This window comes from Dipodomys spectabilis, unplaced genomic scaffold (assembly GCF_019054845.1).
Source record: "Dipodomys spectabilis isolate Male_0828 unplaced genomic scaffold, ASM1905484v1 ptg000002l, whole genome shotgun sequence".
NCBI classification, from domain to species: Eukaryota; Metazoa; Chordata; class Mammalia; order Rodentia; family Heteromyidae; genus Dipodomys; species Dipodomys spectabilis.
This window is the reverse complement of record NW_024870679.1, coordinates 18,539,299-18,559,905: the sequence shown is the minus strand read 5'-3', so window position 1 is coordinate 18,559,905 and position 20,607 is coordinate 18,539,299. Positions and strand designations below refer to the sequence as shown.

The 20,607-nt window shown below is 46.3% G+C and overlaps 1 protein-coding gene across 1 annotated transcript; it reads right to left on the bottom strand.

The window, feature by feature from the left end:
- Positions 1–851: 851 nt before the first annotated feature.
- Positions 852–19,758, bottom strand: Lix1l (limb and CNS expressed 1 like). The gene is made up of 6 exons (XM_042683417.1): positions 19,400–19,758; positions 9,034–9,197; positions 6,379–6,519; positions 3,966–4,061; positions 2,783–2,860; positions 852–1,220 (listed from the first exon to the last, which is right to left on the bottom strand). Exons 1-6 carry the CDS (start codon positions 19,683–19,685, stop codon positions 978–980), a joined length of 1,008 nt encoding a protein of 335 aa, XP_042539351.1. The 5' UTR covers positions 19,686–19,758; the 3' UTR covers positions 852–977.
- Between the last annotated feature and the right edge of the window lie 849 nt (positions 19,759–20,607).

Here is a 20,607-nt window from a genome sequence, read left to right as displayed (position 1 = left end):
TTGTAGGCAGGAAGATTTTAATCTAGTATTTAACTAAGATAAAGGAACAGAGAAGAAAGGGAAAAATAATCAGTCTCAACCCTGATGCTCTTCCTATGTACATCCAGAAACCTGGACTGGCAGAAGCGTAGAGATTAGGCCCAGAATCAACTTAGTTAGTTATGCCCATTAATTGTGTTTATAATTTTTCTCTCATTTCTGGGCAGTTTTTTAGTTGTGACTTAAAGATCAGAAACTAGCCAGGGGCTGTTGGTTGGGCTCATGCCTGTCAACCTGTCTACTCAGGAGGCTGAGATATGAAGATCCAGGTTCAAAGCCAGCCTGGGCAAAAAGTCCAAGAGACTCTTATTTCCAATTAACCAGCAAAAAGTTAGAAGTGAAGCTGTGGCTCAAGTGATGAAGCACTAGCCTTGAGCAAAAAAGTGCCCAGGCACTGAAATTCTAGCCCCTGTACAATCCTTTCCTCTCCCCACCCACCAAAAAAAAAAAAAAGAAAACCCACAAAAAGGTGTTTGGAGGCAAAGAAGTAATAAGGTAGTGATGGGGCGAGGAGGAGTACTAAGCAGTACTGGCTCCAGATAAACCAAAGCCAAAGGCTTCTTACTCATACCCTGTTTGAGTCCAGGAGAAAGCAAGAATGAGGGTGAGAGTGGGCATATGATCCTGCTTAGTCTCCCTGTTATTTTAAAGGAGACACCAACAGTCAATGACAGTGAGCAACTGAGGACTGCACAGAGTTGATCTGGAAGTATAAACACCACCAGAGATCCAAATTGAAAGGAGATGTTTCAAATGAAAAGATACCCAAAGCTAGAAGTTAGAAAGAGATTTAGCAAATAGGAATCCAGGTGTAGAATTTATACATATATATTTTTTAAAGTACAAAACTGAGAAAGTATATACAGAAATTATCCTAAGTCTTAGAAAGAGACATAGAAAAAAGGGCTAAAGAGGACAGGCCATGTGAGGAGAGAGGCCTAGCAGTTGGAGGGGTGCATATTGCTCAACTGTCCAGCAGCCAGCATGAGAATATCTTTCTTTTCCTTGTGGAAGCGCAGTTCCTTGCCCGCGAGCCGGGCCTCATCCAGCTCCCGTTCAGTGGAGGCCAGCTCTCTAGACAGTGCCCCGGGCACAGTCTGCTCCCGGCTCACCCAGTCCAAGGCCATTTGGTGGCGAATATCATCATCCAGTGCCCGGTGTGAATAATGAGCCAACACCTCCTAATCAGGAGAAAATAGATCTCAGCAAAGGTAAAACCACAGATCAAACCACAGTCACCCAGCTGGGGGCTAACCTCGGAGCCTAACTTCCTAACTGAGGTCTGAGGTCAGCACCTGAGTCCAATAAGATTCTTCTTTTTCCTTCTGAAACAAGGTCTTACTATCTGGCACAGTCTCGGCTCTCCAAGGTCTTCCCACACAGAGTGGTACTGTGGGGTTTCTAACTTGTTAGGCAGACACTCTTTGAGTCATGCCTCCAATCCTTTGAACTCTTGCTTTGTGTGTATGTGTGCGCGTGCACACACACTCTCGCACGCACGCGTGCTACCTGGTACCGGGACTTGAACTCAGGGCCTGGGCACTGTAACTTAACATTTTTGCTCAAGGCTAGTGCTCTGTCACTTGAGCCACAGCTCTATTTTTTGTTGGTTAATTAGAGATGAGTCCCACTTTTTCTGCATGAGATGGCTTCAAACCAGGATCCTCAGATCTCAGTCTCCTGAGTAGCTAAGATTACAGGTGTAACCTACCAGTGTCCAGCTTTACTCGGCTATTTTAGAGAAAGGATCTTGCTCCTTGCTCATGCCAGCCTGGACATATGAGTCTTCGTATTTACATTTCTAGTAGCTGGGATGACAGTTGTCGAGCTGTCTGTTGAAATGAACAGGTTACTGGCATAACAGTTGTGCACCACTGCACACAGCTATTAGCTGAGATGGGAGGTCTCATGAATGTATTTGTCAGGGCTGGCCTTGAATCATGATTTTCCTAATCTACCTCTCAAATAGCCAGATTTACAGACATGAGCCCCTGGTGCCTGCCTTCCAAGGTGTGTGTGTGTGTGTGTGTGTGTGTGTGTGTGTGTCTGTGTGTCTGTGTGTCTGTGTGTGTGTGTGTGTTGGTACTGGGACTTGAACTCAGAGCCTTGAGTTGGTGCTCTACCACTTAAGCCACACCTTCCGTTCTGGCTTTTTGCTGGTCATCTAGAGAAAAAGGTACCACAGATTAGTCTGACCAGGCTGGCGTCAAGCTGCTCTCCCTCAGATCTCAGCCTTCTGAATAGCTAGGATTATAGGGGTGAGCCACTAGCACCTGACTCTAAAGGAATTCTTTTTTTTTTTGTTGTTGTTGTTGTCATGGGGCTTGAACTCTGGGCCTGGGCATTGTCCCTCAGCTCTTCAGCTCAAGGCCAGTGCTCTACCCACTTGAGCCACAGCACCACTTCCGGTTTTCTAGTGGTTTATTGGAGATAGGAGTCTCACGGTCTTTCCTGCTCGGGCTAGCTTTGATCCATGATCCTCTGATCTCAGCCTCCTGAGTAGCTAGGATTACAGGCATGAGCCACCAGCACCTGGCTATTCTAAGGGAATCTTAAGGGAGACTCCTGGCATATAAAAGAATCACTGTGAAGATTTTAATAGGAAGTATTACAGGAATGAAGTGGTATTTAAATAAGGCTTTCAGTAGTCACAGCCAGTAACATAGAACAACTTATTTCTAGCAAAGCAGCTACCTTAAAATAGTTCTTCTTCTCCATTCCCCTCTCTCATAAAATCTCTTACCTGCCGAGAGCACTGTCTTTCCCTCATGGCCTTAAGGCTGCCATTCCAGTGCAATAGTTGGAAAACTGTCATTAGTTCCTGGAGGGAGAATATATAAAATACTAGCACAACAATTTTTTTTTTTTTGGGTCCGGTCGTGAGGCCTGAACTCTGGGCTTGGGCGCTGTCCCTCAGCTCTTCAGCTCAAGGCAAGACCTCTACCACTGAGCCACCTTCCTAGCCCCAGCACAACAATTTTATACTGGGAGGTTGCATCAGAATTACATGGGGAACTTTTTTTTTTTTTTGCTAGTCCTGGGGCTTGAACTCACAGTCTGGGCACTGTCCCTAGAATTTTTTGTTCAAGGCTAGCACTCTACCACTTGAGCCACAGTGCCACTTCTGGCTTTTTCTGTTCATGTGGTACTGAGGAATGGAACCCAGGGCTTCATGCATGCTAGACAAGCACTCTACCACTAAGCCACATTCCCAGCCCACTGGGGAACTTTATACAAAATGTATTTGTGGTAGCATCTCTAATCATGAACTCTGATATACCTTGGGGAAACAAAGGTATATTTGGGAAAGTATTCTTTTTTTTTTTTCTTTTTGGGTCCGGTCGTGGGGCCTGAACTCTGGGCCTGGGCGCTGTCCCTCAGCTCTTCAGCTCAAGGCTTACACTCTACTACTTGAGCCACAGCGCCACTTCCAGCTTTTTTCTTTTTGCTTATGTGGTGCTGAGGAATTGAACCCAGGGCCTGAGGCATGCAAGGCAAGCGCTCTACCACTGAGTCACCTTCCCAGCCTTTGGAAAAGTATTCTAATCACTTTCTTTCCCTTCTTGTTTAGTATCAATAAATTTGAGGTTTGGGCTGGGAAGGTGGCTCAGTGGTAGAGCGCTTGCCTTGCACGCATGAGGCCCTGGGTTCGATTCCTCAGCACCACATAAGCAAAAAGAAAAAAGCCAGAAGTGGCGCTGTGGCTCAAGTGGTAGAGCTCTAGCCTTGAGCTAAAGAGCTGAGGGACAGCGCCCAGGCCCAGAGTTCAGGCCCCACGACCAAACCCAAAAAAATAAATAAATAAATAAATAAATAAATAAATTTGAGGTTTGTAAGAGGATATATACATATGATGCCATTATTAGAGATATTATTAGATATTAGATATTATTATTATCAGAGCCAGAGAAGTAGTATAAGAGTACCTGAAATTCCAACATTGACTTGCCCTTGTTAGATTCCAACATGAATCGGAAGGCACCAATTCCTGTATTGGGGTTGTCAGCTTCCTCCCTGTTTCCCTGGTAAGAGGAAAGGAAAAGACAAATAGCTGTCCAAACAGAATTATCATTCTAGGCAGCACTATCCAACAGAAATAAAATGTGAGCCACATATTTAATTTCAAAATTTCCAGTTGCCACCTTAAAATAAAAATCAACAGGTAAATTTAATATATATTTTTATTTTTTATTTTTTGCCAGTTGTGGGGCTTGAACTCTGAGCCTGGGCACTGTCTCTCAGCTCTTCAAATCAAGGCTAGCACTTGAGCCACAGTGCCACTTCTGGCTTTTTCTGCTTATATGGTGCTAAGGAATCAAACCCAAGGTCTCATGCATGCAAGGCAAGCACTCTATTACTGAGCCACCTTCCCAGTCCCTAATAATGTATTTTATTTAAGTAGTATGTTTTAATATTTTATGTAAAATATTGTTCTTCATTATAGTAAGTATAAACTTTGTGTTGTTGTTGTTGTTGGTCTTGGGGCTTGAACTCTGGGCCTAGGTGCCATCCCTGCGCTCTTCAGTTCAACGTGAGCGCTCTACCACTTGAGCCACAGCACCACTTCTGCTTTTCTAGTGTTTTATTATAGATAAGAGTCTCACGGACTTTCCTGCCAGGGCTGGCTTTGAACCGTGATCCTCAGACTCAGTCTCCTGAGTAGCTAGGATTACAGGCGTGAGCCACTGGCACCCGGCAAACATTATTAATAAAATATTTTATTCTGGGCACCAATGGCTCACATCCAGCACAGCTATTAAAATCCATGACACTCTTATTTCCAATTAACCATCAAAAAGCTGGAAGTTTAGCTGTGGTTCAAATAGTAGAGGGCCATCCTTGAGCCAAAGAAGCTAAGGGACAGTGCCCAGGCCCTGGGTTCAAGCCAGTTCTAGCACATGCGTGAGTGCATGCACACACACACACACACACACACACACACAGACTAACAAAAATGTGTGTACTAAAGTTTTGAGGTCTATTAGAGCACATGTCAGTGCATCATGCTAACCACATTTCTGTGTTGCTAGTGGCAATTCTATTAGTCATCACAGGCCTACAGGACATCACACATTTTATCTTGGCTCATAAAGAAAACACTAATCTGATTTTCCCTGTTTCACAATGAGGGAATACTGAATAAAAGGTACTCTGATTTAGCCAAAATAACAGTGAGTGCATGAGGTAAGAATTCAAGATTCTATTTCACTAACCAAAAGGACAACAAAACAATATACTTGAAAGGGAGCTGGTAAAAGCAAGCATGGGAAATTCTGAGTAGCTGAAGTCAGCCCAGGAGTCCAGTCCTTGAGACTTTTTTTTTTTTGGGGGGGGGGGGGTCCCACAGCACCACTTCCAGCTTTTTTCTTATGTGGTGCTGAGGAATTGAACCCAGGGCCTCGAGTATGCAAGGCAAGTGCTCTACCACTGAGCCACCTTCCCGCCCCGAGACTCTTATCTCAAATTAACCACCAGAAAGGTGGAAGCAGATTTGTGGCTCAGTAGTAGAATGCTAACTTTGAGCAAAACTGTTCATGGACAGCACCCAGGTCCTGAATTCCAGCCCCACGACCAGTACACACACCACACACACACACACACACACACACACACACACACACAGAATATTGATTAAGGCAAAGAAGAATGAGTTCTAAGCAACAAAGAGAAGCAACTTTATGATTTTAAAAAGTGCAACATCTAATACACAAGGCAGATAAATGAATAGTATACATAATTACATGTTAGTACAAAGAGAAGAGAAACAGAAAATTGGGCTGACTTTATCACTCTGTCAATGAGTTTGTTGGGAAGTAGGATAAAGGCAATGGTAACGTGTGTGTGTGTGTGTGTGTGTGTGTGTGTGTGCACACGCTCACGCATGCGTGCGCAATTCCTGGGGCTTGAATTTAGGGCCTAAGCACTGTTCCTTTCTTTTTGTTTGTTTTTGTTTTTGTTTTGGCAGTCCTGGGGCTTGAACTCAGGGCCTGGGCACTGTCCCTGAGCTGCTCTTGCTGAAGGCTAGCACACTACCACTTGAGCCACAGCACCACTTCCTGCTTTTTCTGTGTATGTGGTACTGAGGAATCAAACTCAGGGCTTCATGCAAGGTAGGAAAGCACTCTGCCACTAAGCCACATTCCCAGTCCCTGACCTACTTTTTTTTTTTTTTTGCTCAAGGTTAGTGCTTTACCACTTGAGCCACATAAGCATCCAGTTAGAATTAAAGATTGACACACAGACCAAAAAAAAAAGTAAACCAGAAGTAAAAGAAAATAAACCAGAAGAACAGAAATGTAGACAGACAAAAGAGTTCTGTTCCGATTCCCATTTCCTTACATTGAATGACGCCAGGGCCTCGGAGACGCTCTTCTCAATGAACTCATCGGTGATTCTTCGGGAAGGATGCTCATTAAACACAGAGTTCATCAATGCAATTTTTGCAGCACTTCTCCGGGCCTCAGCTTTGGTGGGGCAAAACTAGGCAGGGACAAGAGAAAGAGACATATGTGCATATGTCCATTTAGAAAGAGGAACAAACCATGGGAAGGAAACACTTGAGGTAAAAGACACTGACAAACAACAGCATGAACTAGTTGTGGTCAACACATTTTCCAAAGTTTTTATTGTAAGTAGCTGGGATGCTTGGAAGCGTAGCTTCGTTGTTTTGTGTTATTGTCTACAGGTCAGGTTTGTTTCCAACCCAACAAAGAACTGAAGGAAAGGACACAGGAGGATAGGCTAAGGAAGCTGAGAGCTTAGCAAGAAGCAAAGTCCCCGACAGTTTACCCTTTGGTAACTGGCAGGTCAGTATAAATCCCCAGCTGGAGCCATGGTGGGCCGCCTATCTTCTATGAGGCCTGAATAGTCTAGAGGAGATGTTTAAAGAATGCCAAATAAAAAAAACAAAACAAAGAATAGGAGTATAAGATTTATGAGTGGCACTGGCTGGAAGCTGAAGGAACAGACTCTCTGAGAAGAGGCCCTGGAGCAGAAGACTGGCTATGTCTTCCAGGGTGTCTCCTTCCATCCTTCTAATCTTCTTCCCCTCCTGGAGTCTCAAGCATGGTTCAGTCTTCTGGGACTGGAAGGTGTAATGTTTATGTCTTCCCTTGAGCATCTTTGTTGTATTCCTCACTTCAGAGCTCAAGCAGGATGGCTCTGGTCCACAGGCCTCTGGACCCTCCACTTGGGAGCTGACCTTGACCTCTTTTCTTTCCCTGTGCTGCCTACACCATTATTTGTTTGTCTGTGACAGGGTCAGCCTAGAATTCAAGATCCTTCCTCCTTCCTTATCCTCCTGTGTGCTTCCACTTTCCACTTGTTTGTGCTGGTCCTGGGGCTTGAACTCAGGACCTGGGTGCTGTCTTTAATTTTCTTTTCTTTCCTTTTTTTTTCTTTTTCTCAAGCTAGTACTGACTCTACCACTTGAGCCATACCTTCACTCCCACTTTTTGGTAATTAAAAGAGTCTCGGGGCTGGGAAGGTGGCTCAGTGGTAGAGCGCTTGCCTTGCATGCCTGAGGCCCTGAGTTCGATTCCTCAGCACCCCAAGCAAAAAGAAAAAAGCCAGAAGTGGCGCTGTGGCTCAAGTGGTAGAGCGCTAGCCTTGAGCTGAAGAGCTGAGGGACAGCACCCAGGCCCAGAGTTCAGGCCCCACGACCGGACCAAAAAAAGAGTCTCATAGGCCAGGCTGGCTTTGAATGACCATCCTCAGATCTCAGCCTCCTGAGTAGCTAGGATTACAGGCGTGAGCCCCAAACACCAGGCTTGGAAATGTAATTTTGATTCACCATCCTGAAGTCATTAAAGAACTGGGCATGGTTTGTAACACATACTAAATTGAATGCAGAATGAGGAAGCCTGCTGACATCAGCATATAATCATTAGACGTAAAAAATGCTTATGCTTCGGTTTAAACTGTCAACAGAACTGATCACTCAAAAGCCAGATTCTAGTTAGCATTTTAGAAATCAATCATGGTTTGGTTCTCTTGTTCTCCGGACAGGCAAGGTATTTTCCATTCCTCTAGGCAGTCAAGATTAGAACAAAGCTGTGTCTACGCTGCCTCTGCTAGGGATTTCTGAGATTCTTGGGCTTCACATTTAGCTGTAAATAGCATTTTCCCCAATAATACTGTGTACCTAAGGAGCTGTTCCTGAATAGAATCTAACACTAAAAACAAACATACAGTCTTTTAAAATTTCTTCCCAGTAGAAGCAAGAAAAAAGGCTGGATGCTTATGACTCATACCTGCAATCCTAGCTACTCAGGAGGCTGAGATCTGAGGGTGGTTGTGTTTTGTTGTTGTTTTGTTTTCTGGTACTGGGGCTTGAAACTCAGAGCCTCAAACTCCCCTTAGCATTTTGAGCAAGAATGCTAAGAAAGAGCTTGTGCCATAGCTCTTCTTTCAGGTTTCTGCTGGTTAATTGCAGATAAGAGTCTCTTGTATTTGTTTCCTAGGCTAGCTTCACATCATGAAGTAGCTAAGATTACAGACATAAGCCTGTAATGCCAGCAAGGGTTTGAAATTTTGAAGGTTGAAAGAAAAGTATGCAACTGAGATTATTTTGTAAGCTACTGAGCATCGGATGCTTGCCCAAATAATTTACTGGAATTGATTTAGTCCTGAAATGTTCAAGCAGAAATTTAATGGCCAGCCAGGCACCGGTGGTCATGCCCATAATCCTAGCTACTCAAAAGGCTGAGATCTGAGGATCACAGTTCAAAGCCAGCCCAGGCAGGAAAGTCTGGGAGACTCTTATCTCCAATTAACCACCAGAAAACCTGAAGTGGTGCTATTGCTCAAGTGGTAGAGTGCAAGTCTTAAGCTGAAGAGCTGAGGGACAGTGCCCAGGCCCAGAGTTCAAGACCCAGGACTGACAAAAAAAGAAGAAGGAGAAGGAGAAGAAGAAGAGGAAGAAGAAGAAGAAAAGAAAGTTAATGGCCAAAGTTATAACGTTCTTTATCTTCACCTTGCTGCCTCCACTCTCACCTGGAAACTCCCAAAGCAGCTTCCTCCAGGCAGGGTGACATAGCAGACATAGGGGGGACTGTTGGAAGGAACCATCTCATACACCACTAGAGCCCCATTCTTCAAGTCAGCCCCGCGGGATTGCTTCATCTGCCAGAATTCCTGGAGGGCCTCTACCACATTCACTATGAACAGAGAAACAGTTACCATTGGCAGTGAGATCACCTCCAAGTGGTGCTGAATTTCAACGCGGTACTACAATCCATACCTACATTTAGAGCTCCTTGGTTTCCTATCACCATTTGAAAACATTTGTTTTAATAAAACTAGACAGTGATTTAAGTCAGTTTACATTGGAAGGCCATGCTTGCCCTCCTCCAACCCTCTAATTCACATTTTGATTAGTCCAGACACTACACAGATACAGTAATTAATGAACTGCTTAGAGCCATGACAATCTGCTTCCTGTACGTGGAACTATGCAGTGGATATAAAGTTGGAAGAAAAAAAAGATGGTGGGCACAGGTCGTTCAAACCTATAATCTTGGGCTGGGAACGTGGCTTAGTGGTAGAGTGTTTGCCTAGCATGCATGAAGCCTTGGGTTTGATTCCTCAGTACCACATACACAGAAAAAGCTTGAAGTGGTGCTATGGCTCAAGTAGTAGAGTGCCTGCCTTGAGCAAAGAAGCTCAGAGACAGTGCCCAGGCCCTGAGTTCAAGCCCTGAGTACTGTCAAAAACAAAAACCCCAAACCCACAAACAAACAAAAACCCTATAATCCTAGCTACTTAGGAGGTTGTCAGTCAGCCAGGTTCCCAGAGCTAGTCATCTGATCTGTACATTTTAATTAAGCAAGCATTTGAACTTCAGTAAGTACTTCCATTCTAGTCACTAGGAATACAAAGAATAGCACAGTCCTTGCTATCAAGAGGCTCAAAATCTAGTGGCCCATAATAAGTTGTCTGGCCTGCTCAGTAGCTGAAACAAGGACCTCAGATACCAGCTAGAGTTTGCAAAGCAGCATAAGCTCTTTTCTAACATGCTATATTTAACTGACTTTTAAAGGATGGTCTTGAGAAAAGACAGCATGAAAAAGAAACTCTTTCCCACCCTCACTTTTGGCAATTGCTCCTGAAAGGTCACTACTGCCTGAATTCTTTGCCATCTTTGTTCTTTCCGTTGAGATCTTTTCAGCCCCACTTCCCTCTTTGAGACAGTTTAGCACAATGCATTGGGTGACAGCCGTCCTGACATGCAAATAATAGGACAGTGGAATAAAGCAAAGGGGAAGATAACACATAAGAGAGAAGACCCTACCAGAAAGCTTACATCCATTCTATTTCAGTTAAATCTCTTTTGCATATAATATGGACTTTTTGTTTTGTTTTCTGAAATAGTCTCACTATGTAGGCCAGGCTGGCCTAGAACTCAAAATCCTCTTGCCTCAGCCTCCCAAATGTTGGGGTTACAGGTGTGTGCTATCATACTCAGGACTATTTAATGATTATGCAACATCAAAGGAAATGGTCATCTTAGTATGACTTTTTTTTTTTTTGGTCCGTTGTAGGGCTTGAACTCTGGGCTTGGGCGCTGTCCCTGTACTCTTCAGCTCAAGGCAAGCACTCTACTGCTTGAGCCACAGTGCCACTTCCGGTTTTCTAGTGGTTTATGGGAGATGAGAGTCTCTCACTGACTTTCCTGCCTGAGCTGACTTTGAACCTCGATCCTCAGCTCTCAGCCTCCTGAGTAGCTAGGATTACAGGTGTGAGCCACAGGTGCCCACCTTTAGTATGATTTTTAGAGGTGGGGACACTTTATAAATCAAGCTGTCCAGCTTATTCTAATGAAGAGCAAATGACTTGCTCCAGGTCACAAAGCCACAACAGAGCTGGAACATGAATCCTGACATTCCAAAGTCAGTGTCCTTTCCAATTAGGAGTTATAACCACAGGTCTATGGTCCAATCTAAATTTGGGCTTGGTGAGGGCTCATAAGCCCCTAAAACTGTTAAGGTGTTATGTGTTATGTGTTCACATATGCATGTTCATACATATGTTATGGATACCTATAGTTTCAGCTAGACTTTCAGTGAAGGATCCTGAACATTATGGTTTATATAAGGAATAGAAATGTGGTAGACAGGGCTGGGAAGGTGGCTCAGTGGTAGAGCGTTTGCCTTGCATGCATGAGGCCCTGGGTTCGATTCCTCAGCACCACATAAACAGAAAAAAAAAAGCCGGAAGTGGTACTGTGGCTCAAATGGTAGAGTGCTAGCCTTGAGCTGAAGAGCTGAGGGACAGCGCCCAGGCCCAGAGTTCAGGCCCCACGACCAGACCCAAAAAAAAAAAAAAAAAAAAGAAATGTGGTAGACATTGGTGGCTCACACCTGTAATCCCAGCTACCTAAACGGCTGAGATCTGAGGATCAAGGTTCAAAGCCAGGGGCTGGGAAGGTAGCTCAGTGGTAGAGTGCTTGCCTTGCATGCCCGAGGCCCTGGGTTCGATTCCTCAGCACCACATAAGCAAAAAGAAAAAAGCTGGAAGTGGCGCTGTGCCTCAAGTGGTAGAGCGCTAGTGTTGAGCTGAAGAGCTGAGGGACAGCGCCCAGGTCCAGAGTTCAGGCCCCACGACTGGACCCCCCCCAAAAAAAAGGTTCAAAGCCAGCCCAGGCAGGAAGGCTGCGAGACTCATCTCCAATAAACCACCAGAAAACCAGAAGTGGTGCTGTGGCTCAAGTGGTAGAGCACTCGCTTTGAGCTGAAGAGCAGCTCAAAGTACAAGCCCCACAACTGACAAAAATAAAATTAAAAAAAAAAGAATGTGGAAAATATGTGTATTGGATGTTGCTTCATGGAAGACCCTGACAGAGGCACATGACAGAGGCAGCCTTAGATAAGGAAGACCAAGATAGCAAAGAACATATAAGTGCTTATTACACCCGGTTGAAAACACAAAAGAGAATACTTTGGGTCGGGTGCTGGTAATACTAACCACAAGGAGGCTGAGATCTGAGGACTGAGATTTGAAGTCAAGAATGTCTATGAGACTCTTATTTCTAATTAACCAGCAAACAACAACAACAACAAATGTCAGAAGTAGAAGTGTGGCTCAAATGATGGAACACCAGACTGGAGAAAAAACAAAAAATTGAAATAAAAAAAAGCTAAGCCTGATAGAGTAAGAGGGAAACATATCAGTGACGGAGATGGGCAAGTGACTTCTTGGTTATACAAGCTTAGGGATTGCCAGATGCCAAGCATGAGAGGGAATCTAATTGCCATGTGGAAAAAAGAGGTAATGGTAACAATGCCAATTGCATGTACTGCTTTCAAAGCATTTCTAAATGTATAATAATAGCAACCGCCCATTGCTATTGTGAGTAGTATGTATTACATGCTCTATATTCTTTTTTTTTTTCTTTTTGGGTCCAGTCGTGGGGCCTAAACTCTGGGCGTGGGTGCTGTCTATCAGCTCTTCAGCTCAAGGCTAGAGCTCTACCACTTGAGCCACAGCACCACTTCCAGCTTTTTTTTTTTTTTTGCTTATGTGATGCTGAGGAATCAAACCCAGGGCCTCATGAATGCAAGGCAAGCGCTCTACCACTGAGCCACCTTCCCAGCCCCAGCTTTATATTCTTTTTTTTTTTTTTTTTTGGGTCCGGTCGTGGGGCCTGAACTCTGGGCCTGGGCACTGTCCCTCAGCTCTTCAGCTCAAGGCTAGCGCTCTACCACTTGAGCCACAGCGCCATTTCCGGCTTTTTTCTTTTTGCTTATGTGGTGCTGAGGAATCGAACCCAGGGCCTCAGGCATGCAAGGCAAACGCTCTACCGCTGAGCCACCTTCCCAGCCTCCAGCTTTATATTCTTTATCTCATTTAATCCACACAGCTATCATACAGAGTATGATACAAAGTATCATACAGAGTATCATACAAAGTAAACAAGTTAAGAAACAGGACAGAAGTAGCAGAACTAGGGTTTTTTAAATTGTTTTCTCTCAAGGCTGGCATTTGTTACTTGAAACTCAGCTCCACTTCCAGCTTTTTGCTGGTTAATTGGAGTTAAGTCTCACAGACTTTCCTGTCCAGGCTGGTTTTGAACTGTGATCTTCAGATCTCAGCCTCCCGAGTAGCTAGGATTACAGGTTTGGGACACCAGCACCCAATCTTAGAATTAGGACTTAGAAACAATATTCATTTGGCTCCAAAGCCAGTCCTCTCTCTGCTATACTATCCTGCTGTATTTCATCATTAATCTTCATACTTGTTCTATAAAACTAATGTGAGCTCCATAAAGACAGGGCCAAGGGACTATCACAGTGGCTCAAATGATGGAGCATGAGGCCTCCTTGAGTTCAAACTCCATAGTGCCACCAAATAAATAAATAAATAAAGTTAAGTAAACAGATGAAGCACAGAAAGATTAAGCAATTTCTTCAAAATCACATAGCCAGTACTTGGCAGCCCAAAGTGCCAAGTCCTCTGATCCCAAATCCTAAACATCATAAACTGATTAGGATCCAACAGTAAACTGTGTCTCTTGGATGGGGGAAGATAGAAGATGGGTAAAGATGAAGGACAAGACAGCCAGGTTCATGCCTGTCATTCAACTGCTCAGGAGGCTGAGATCTGCAGATCACAGTTCAAAGCCAGCCTGAACAGGAAAGTCCATAAGACTCTTATTTGATTATTCACCAAAAATCTGGAAGTGGAGCTGGCTCACATGGTAGAGCACTAGCCTTGAGCAAAAAAAAAAAAAAGCTCAGGGGGTTGGGAAGGTGGCTCAGTGATGGAGCACTTGCCTTGCATGCCTCAGGCCCTGGGTTCGATTCCTTAGCACCACATAAACAAAAAGAAAAAAGCCGGAAGTGGCAAGTGTGGCTCAAGTGGTAGAGCGCTAGCCTTGAGCTGAAGAGCTGAGGGATAGGCCCAGGCCCAGAGTTCAGGCCCCACGACCCGACCCAAAAAAAAAAAAGCTCAGGGACAGCCCTTGCGAGCCCTGAATTCAAACTCCAGGACTAGCACCAAAACAAAGAGTTTTGAGCACAAATGTCTGAATCCAACATTAGTTAAGATAAATCTAAAGAGGGGCTTGGAAGGTGGCTCAGTGGTAGAGCGCATGCCTTGCATGCCAGAGGCCCTGGGTTCGATTCCTCAGCACCACATAAGCAAAAAGAAAAAAGCCGGAAGTGGCGCTGTGGCTCAAGTGGTAGAGCGCTAGCCTTGAGCTGAAGAGCTGAGGGACAGCGCCCAGGCCCAGAGTTAGGCCCCACGACCAGACCCAAAAAAAAAAAAAAAAAGAAAGGAAGATAAATCTAAAGACTATACTAGAAATGGTACATTTGGAGTTATCAGGAGGTACATAAAGATTGTGAATTGAAGATAATGTGAAAGACACTGCTAGAAGGGGAATGATCTGGACAGAGACCAAAGTAAATCATACTTAGGGGAATAGAGCCATCCCCCAAACATCATGCCATCAGTCACAAGGTTATGTGGGTACATGCCAATGGCAGCTTTGCCTATTAATGAAAGCAGAATAAGTTGGTCCATGTGGTGAAGGCCTTCTGAGCCAAATCAGCAGAGATTCTGCTTGCCTGAAACTGAGCTATCTGCCAAGCTCCCCCAAAGTCCTGGCTGGACACCCAGACTGGAAATAAGAAACTCAAGAATAATGAGGGCTGGGAAGGGAGGGGCAGAAAGAGCCATCACGAGGCCTGAAGCTGGACTACTTGCTCTTTTGCTCTTTGTCAACATGATCCCTTTGTTCCCTCATCTTTCCTTCCTTCCTTCCTTCCTTCCTTCCTTCCTTCCTCTTTCTTTCTTTCTTTCTTTCTTTCTTTCTTTCTTTCTTTCTTTCTTTCTTTCTTTCTTTCTTTCTTTCTTTCTGCTGTGATAGGGCTTGAACTGTGAGCCTGGGTGCTGTCCACGGCTTTTCCTGGCCAGGCTGGCTTTGAACCATGATCTTCAGATCTCAGCCTCCTGAGTAGCTAGTATTACAGGCTTCAGCCACCGGTACCCAGCTCTGTTCCCTCATCTTTTCTCTTTTTTGTTGGGGGGGGGGGGGGATCCAGTCATGGGGCCTGAACTCTGGGCCTGGGCGCTGTCCCTCAGCTCTTCAGCTCAAAACTAGTGTTCTACCACTTGAGCCACAGCGCCACTTCTGGCTTTTTTCTTTTTGCTTATGTGGTGCTGAGGAATCAAACCCAGGGCCTCAGGCATGCAAGGCAAGTGCTCTACCACTGAGCCACCTTCCCAGCCCCTCCCTCATCTTTTCTAAGGAAATTTAAAAGTATTTCTTTTTTTTTTTGGGGGGGGGGGGGTCCGGTAGTGGGCTTCCGGCTTTTTTCTTTTTTCTTATGTGGTGCTGAGGAATCGAACCCAGGGCCTCATGCATGTAAGGCAAGCGCTCTACCACTGAGCCACCTTCCCAGCCCCTAAAAGTATTTATTTAGAAGCTATAATGGAGGCTGTCAGGACCAAGAAACACAGACAAGAAGAAGAGTACATTTCTGGGTTTGTTTGTTTGTTTTTGCCAGTCCTGGGACTTCAACTCAGGGCCTGAGCACTGTCCCTGAGTTCTTTTGCTCAAGGCTAGCACTCTACCATTTGAGCCACCGTGCCACTTCTGGCTTTTTTCTGTATTGTGGTACTAAGGAATTGAACCCAGGGCTTCATGCATGCTAGACAAGCACTCTACCACTAAGCCACATTTCCAGTCCCATTTCCATATAATTTTAATAAATGTAAGTTTCCAAGAGGAAGGGTGACTACTTCTGACAGTTTCCCTTGATATTGACTTTAAAAAGACTCAGAGCAGCAGGATAATAATTAAAGGCAATTTTATCACATAACCTTGCTAAATCTAAGAATTGAGCCTAGTGCTGGTGGCTCACACCTGTCATCCTAGCTACTCAGGAGGCTGCATGTAAGGATCATGTTTCAAAGCCAGCCAGGGAAGGAAAGTCTGCAAGACTCTCATCTTCAATTAACCAGTAAAAAATACTAAGTGGAAGTGTGGTTCAATTGGTAGTGTGTCAAGCTCTGAGTTCAAGCCCCAGTCCTGGTACACACACAGATACACACACACACACACACACACACACACACACACACACACACATACACACATACACACAAATCTAAGAATTGAACTGAGTTAGCAATGGAAAGTTGTAATAAAAATGTGACAAAAGGGGCTGGGAAGGTGGCTCATTGATAGAGCATGCCTGAGGCCCTGGGTTCGATTCCTCAGCACCACATAAGAAAAAAAGCCGGAAGTGGTGCTGTGGCTCAAGTGGTAGAGCACTAGCCTTAAGCTGAAGAGCTGAGGGACAGTGCCCAGGCCCAGAGTTCAGGCCCCACGACCAGACCCCCCCCCAAAAAAAAAGTGACAAAAATCAACAAAAATTAAACTGAAAAAATAACTTCATGAAGAGTTTTTAAATCTTAGTGTTTGTATCCTCAGCACCCTGCAGAGCACCTGATACATGGTAGGAATGCAAATTGTTTGAAAAAATGAAATTAATGGTAAGTACATCATTAGACACATACAGCAAAGTCCCCTGAAGGTCTGTTTTCAGAGAATCTTTGGATTTAGAGATATAAATATTTAATAATATGTGGAAATAAGCCAGGAACAGTGGCTTAAGCTGATAACCTAGCTACTTGGGAAGCAGAGATCAGGGATGGAAAGTTACAGGACCGTCTGGCAAAAAGTTAGCAAGGTTCTGTCTCAATGGCTGGGTGCAAGGGTACACACCTGTCACCATGCCTCCACGGGGATGGCAGAGCCCTAATTCAGGGTGGCCTTGGCAAGAGTAAGATCCTGTCTCAAAAGTAACCAAGGAAAAAGGGGGAGAGACTTGCCTTGCAATGGAGGCTCTGAATTGCCAAAAAAGGAAAGACAATGGGAGAAAATGGAACCTATATTCTTCCTTAAGAAAGCATAAGCCAGGGCTGGGAAGGTGGCTCAGTGGTAGAGCGCTTGCCTTGCATGCCTGAGGCCCTGGGTTCGATTCCCAGCACCACATAAGCAAAAAGAAAAAAAAAGCCAGAAGTGGCGCTGTGGCTCAAGTGGTAGAGCGCTAGCCTTGAGCTGAAGAGCTGAGGGACAGCGTCCAGGCCCAGAGTTCAGGCCCCACAACCGGACCCAAAAAAAAAAAAAAAAGAAAGCATAAGCCAACTAATTTGATGACAATAATTTGAAATACATATTATGCCTTAATTGCAATATCTCATAACCCTTGAAACTTACGCTCAGTAAGATTAAGACCCTTTTCCAAAGACTAAGCTGGCAAGAGACAGATCTCAAGAGCTTATACATGCTTTTTTTTTTCCACTACACTTTCTGAAAGAAAGAAGAGGAAGGGAGTGTGGGAAGGGAAGGGAAGGGAAGGAAGGAAGGAAGGAAGGCAGGGAGGGAGGGAAGGAGAGAGGGAGGGAGGGAGGGAGAGAGGGAGGGAAGGAGAGAGGGAGAGAGGGAGGGAAGGAGAGGAAGGGGGGGGGGGACAGCCAGGCAAAAGAGGCTCCATGCCTGTGATCCTAGCTGCTCAAGAGGCTGAGATTTGAGGATCCCAGTTCAAATCTAGCCCAGGCAGACAAATCCATGATTTATCCACTTTACCAGCAAGAAGCTGGATGTGGAGCTCAAGTGGCAGAGCCCCAGCCTTGAGTGAAAAAACTAAGGAACAATGCCCTAAATTCAAGCCCCAGTATTATTAACATTAAAGGAAGGAAGGAAAGAAGGAAAGGAAGGAACAAAGGAACGAAAGCAGGCAGGCAGGCAGGCAAGCAATTGTCCACAGAGAAAACCCTGCAACTTTTCTAGACTAGAAGACTTTCTAGTTTGCTAAACTAAAAAGTTAGAAATAGAGTCACTTTCAGCTCAAGCAGAACTGACCAAACATCAGAAGTGGTGTGTTTCAAACTCCACACTTAAATTCTGAATCTCACATTCTTCACTACAGATTTTTTTGTTTACTTGAACTACAAATTTGAATCTGACAGGAAATTTTACACTGGTTAAACAGAAAATAACAAAGTCTTCAAGCCCCCTTTCTGGAAATTAGGCATCTTTAAGCAGAAGATTCTAACAAATAGGGTTTCTACCTGGCTCACTGCCACAGAATTCAACACTGAGAGAGCCAAGGTCTGGGATTTACCCTCAGTTCCTGGGCAAGGGCCAGGAAAACGGAGCCAGACAGACAGAGGCTGGAATTGTAAGGCTCCAAAGTTGGTTTTTTTTTTTTTTAAAGACACCAATGTGAAGTACTAAGTCACAGGAAGCTGGCATGAGCTCAGTGGTTTCAGTCCAGATTTGAAGGTACAATTATTGAGTGATTTGTGAAGGCTCCTGCTTCATTCCCAGCAAGTTTGAAGTTGCCTTGGACATTTCAATAAGTAAAGGAGTTTGGAAAGTCAGACATGGTGACTTCTGCCTGTAATCCCTGCATTTAGGACACAGTCGGGATGATCTTGAGTTTGAAACCAGCCCGGGCTATATAGTCAAGACCCTGCCTCCATCCCTTGTCCTACCTCGTGAATAAAGCCAGGTGCTGGTGGTGGCTCATGCCTGTAATCCTAGCTCCTCAGGAACCTCAGATCTGAGGATACTGGTTCGAAGCCAGATGGGACACACAGATCCATGAGACTCCGATCTCCAATTAACCAGCAAAAAAAAGCCGGAAGTAGAGCTGTGGCTCAAAGGGTAGCGCCAGCCTTGCACGAAAAAAGCTGAGGGACGGTCCCAGTACTGGCATGAAAGGTGGCCGGGGGGGGGGGGGGGGGTAGGTGAAGGAGATGGGGTAAAGAAGAAGTCCCAGAGTTACTGGGGAAGGACGGGAACTGCCTGGGATCTAAGGCCGGGATTCACACAATGGGAAGAACTCCAGTTCTGGTGGGAACAGGGAAGAAGACTGGATCTGACACTTGGGGGCGGGGGTGGCTCACCGGAGGGGAGGACAGGCACTTAATACAGGGGAGGGGGGACGTCGACGTGTGGGGACCAACGGCTGCGCTGCCCAGAAGTCGACTCCCCAAAAGGGAACAAATGCCTGTCGAGGGCGCCTCGCCAGGAAAAAAGAAAACAACGATCGGGCGGACTGTGGGAGGTAGGACGGTGGGAGGGAGGAAGGGAGGATGGAGGCCCAGGGAGGGAAGAGGGAGGACAGAGGAGGAGGAGGAGGAGGAGAGCGGGAGGACCGGAGAGGAGGAGGAAGGGAGGGCCGAGGGGGAGGAGGGAGGATCGAGGAGGAGGGAGAAAGGAGGACCGAGGGGGAGGAGGAGGGAGGATCGAGGAGGAGGGAGGGAGGACCGGGGAGAGGGAGGACCGAGGAGGGAGGGCCGCGGGGCGAGGCTCCCCACAGCCCCGGCCGCGCCCCAGACTCACCCCGGCCGTAGCCCTGCGTGTGCTTGGCGAAGCTCCGCACCACGGCCTCCACGGCCTCGCGAAGCACGGCGGGGCTGCCGGCCGCGCCGGGGGGCAGCGGCAGCCCGGGGCCCCCCGACGACAGCAGCGGCGGCGGCGGGGGCGGGGCGGGGGGCGGCGGGGCGGGCGGGGGCCCCGCCGGGGGTGTGGCCGCCGCCCCGGTTACCCCGGGCCGCAGCGCCCGCAGCGTGCCCCTTCCGCCGGTGCCCACTCCCGGCTGCAGCCGCTGCGCCCGCAGGGTCTCCATGGCGGCCTCGGGCGCGGTCCGGAGGCCCCCCGAGCCGCCAGCCCCGCCGGCCAAGTAACGGTCCGCGCCACCGCGTCGGGAGCACCCCGGGACGGAGGGCGGGGTCCGGAGCCAGCTATCAGTCACGCGGGGGCGTGGCCGAGCCGGGTCCCGGACCCAATCACCAACGAGAGCGCGGGGAGGGGCGGGCTTCCTCGCCGCCGTAGGCAAATAATGGACGAAGGTGGAGATTCTGAGAACCAATTGCGAAGGAAAAAAGCGTTCGCCTCTAAGAATCCTAGGGATCCTGGGGAGAACACTAGAAATCTGGCCAGACCCCCGGGGGGGCGGGGCTTGAACGGAAAAATAGGCCTGGATGAAAGGCTGAGAACCGTGGGCAGAGTGATCCTTGAGATCACGGGCCCGACCGCTTCATTTTATGATCGTGGATGAGAAAGAAGCGGTGTGACTTGTCCAAGATCACCTATCAACGGCAGTGGAGCAAGGGAAGAGGCTGACTTGAAGTGAGCATACATGCAGTGGACTTTAGTGCGTTGTGCTATTTAATAATTACGATAACAAAGCTGGCTGGTGGCTCACAGCTGTAATTCTAGCTCCTCAGGAGATTCAGATCGGGAGGGTTGTGGTTCTGAGCCAGCACGGGGAGAAAAATCATCATGGATCCTCAGAAGACCCAGTAAAAAGAGTGGAGGCATGCTGCAAATGGTAGGATATCAGCTGAGCAAGCTGTAGGACCTGAGTTAAAGCTCCTGTACTAGCACACAATAAAAAAAGAAAGAAAGAAAGAAAGAAACAACAAAAAAACAAACCTGTGAGTGGTCAAGAAATCAGAAGTTTGAAAATAGAACCGCTAATCTTCTGAGATATCTGCTGATGGTGAAGGGAGAGACTTTTTTTAAGGGATTGTAAAGAATTTAAGGGT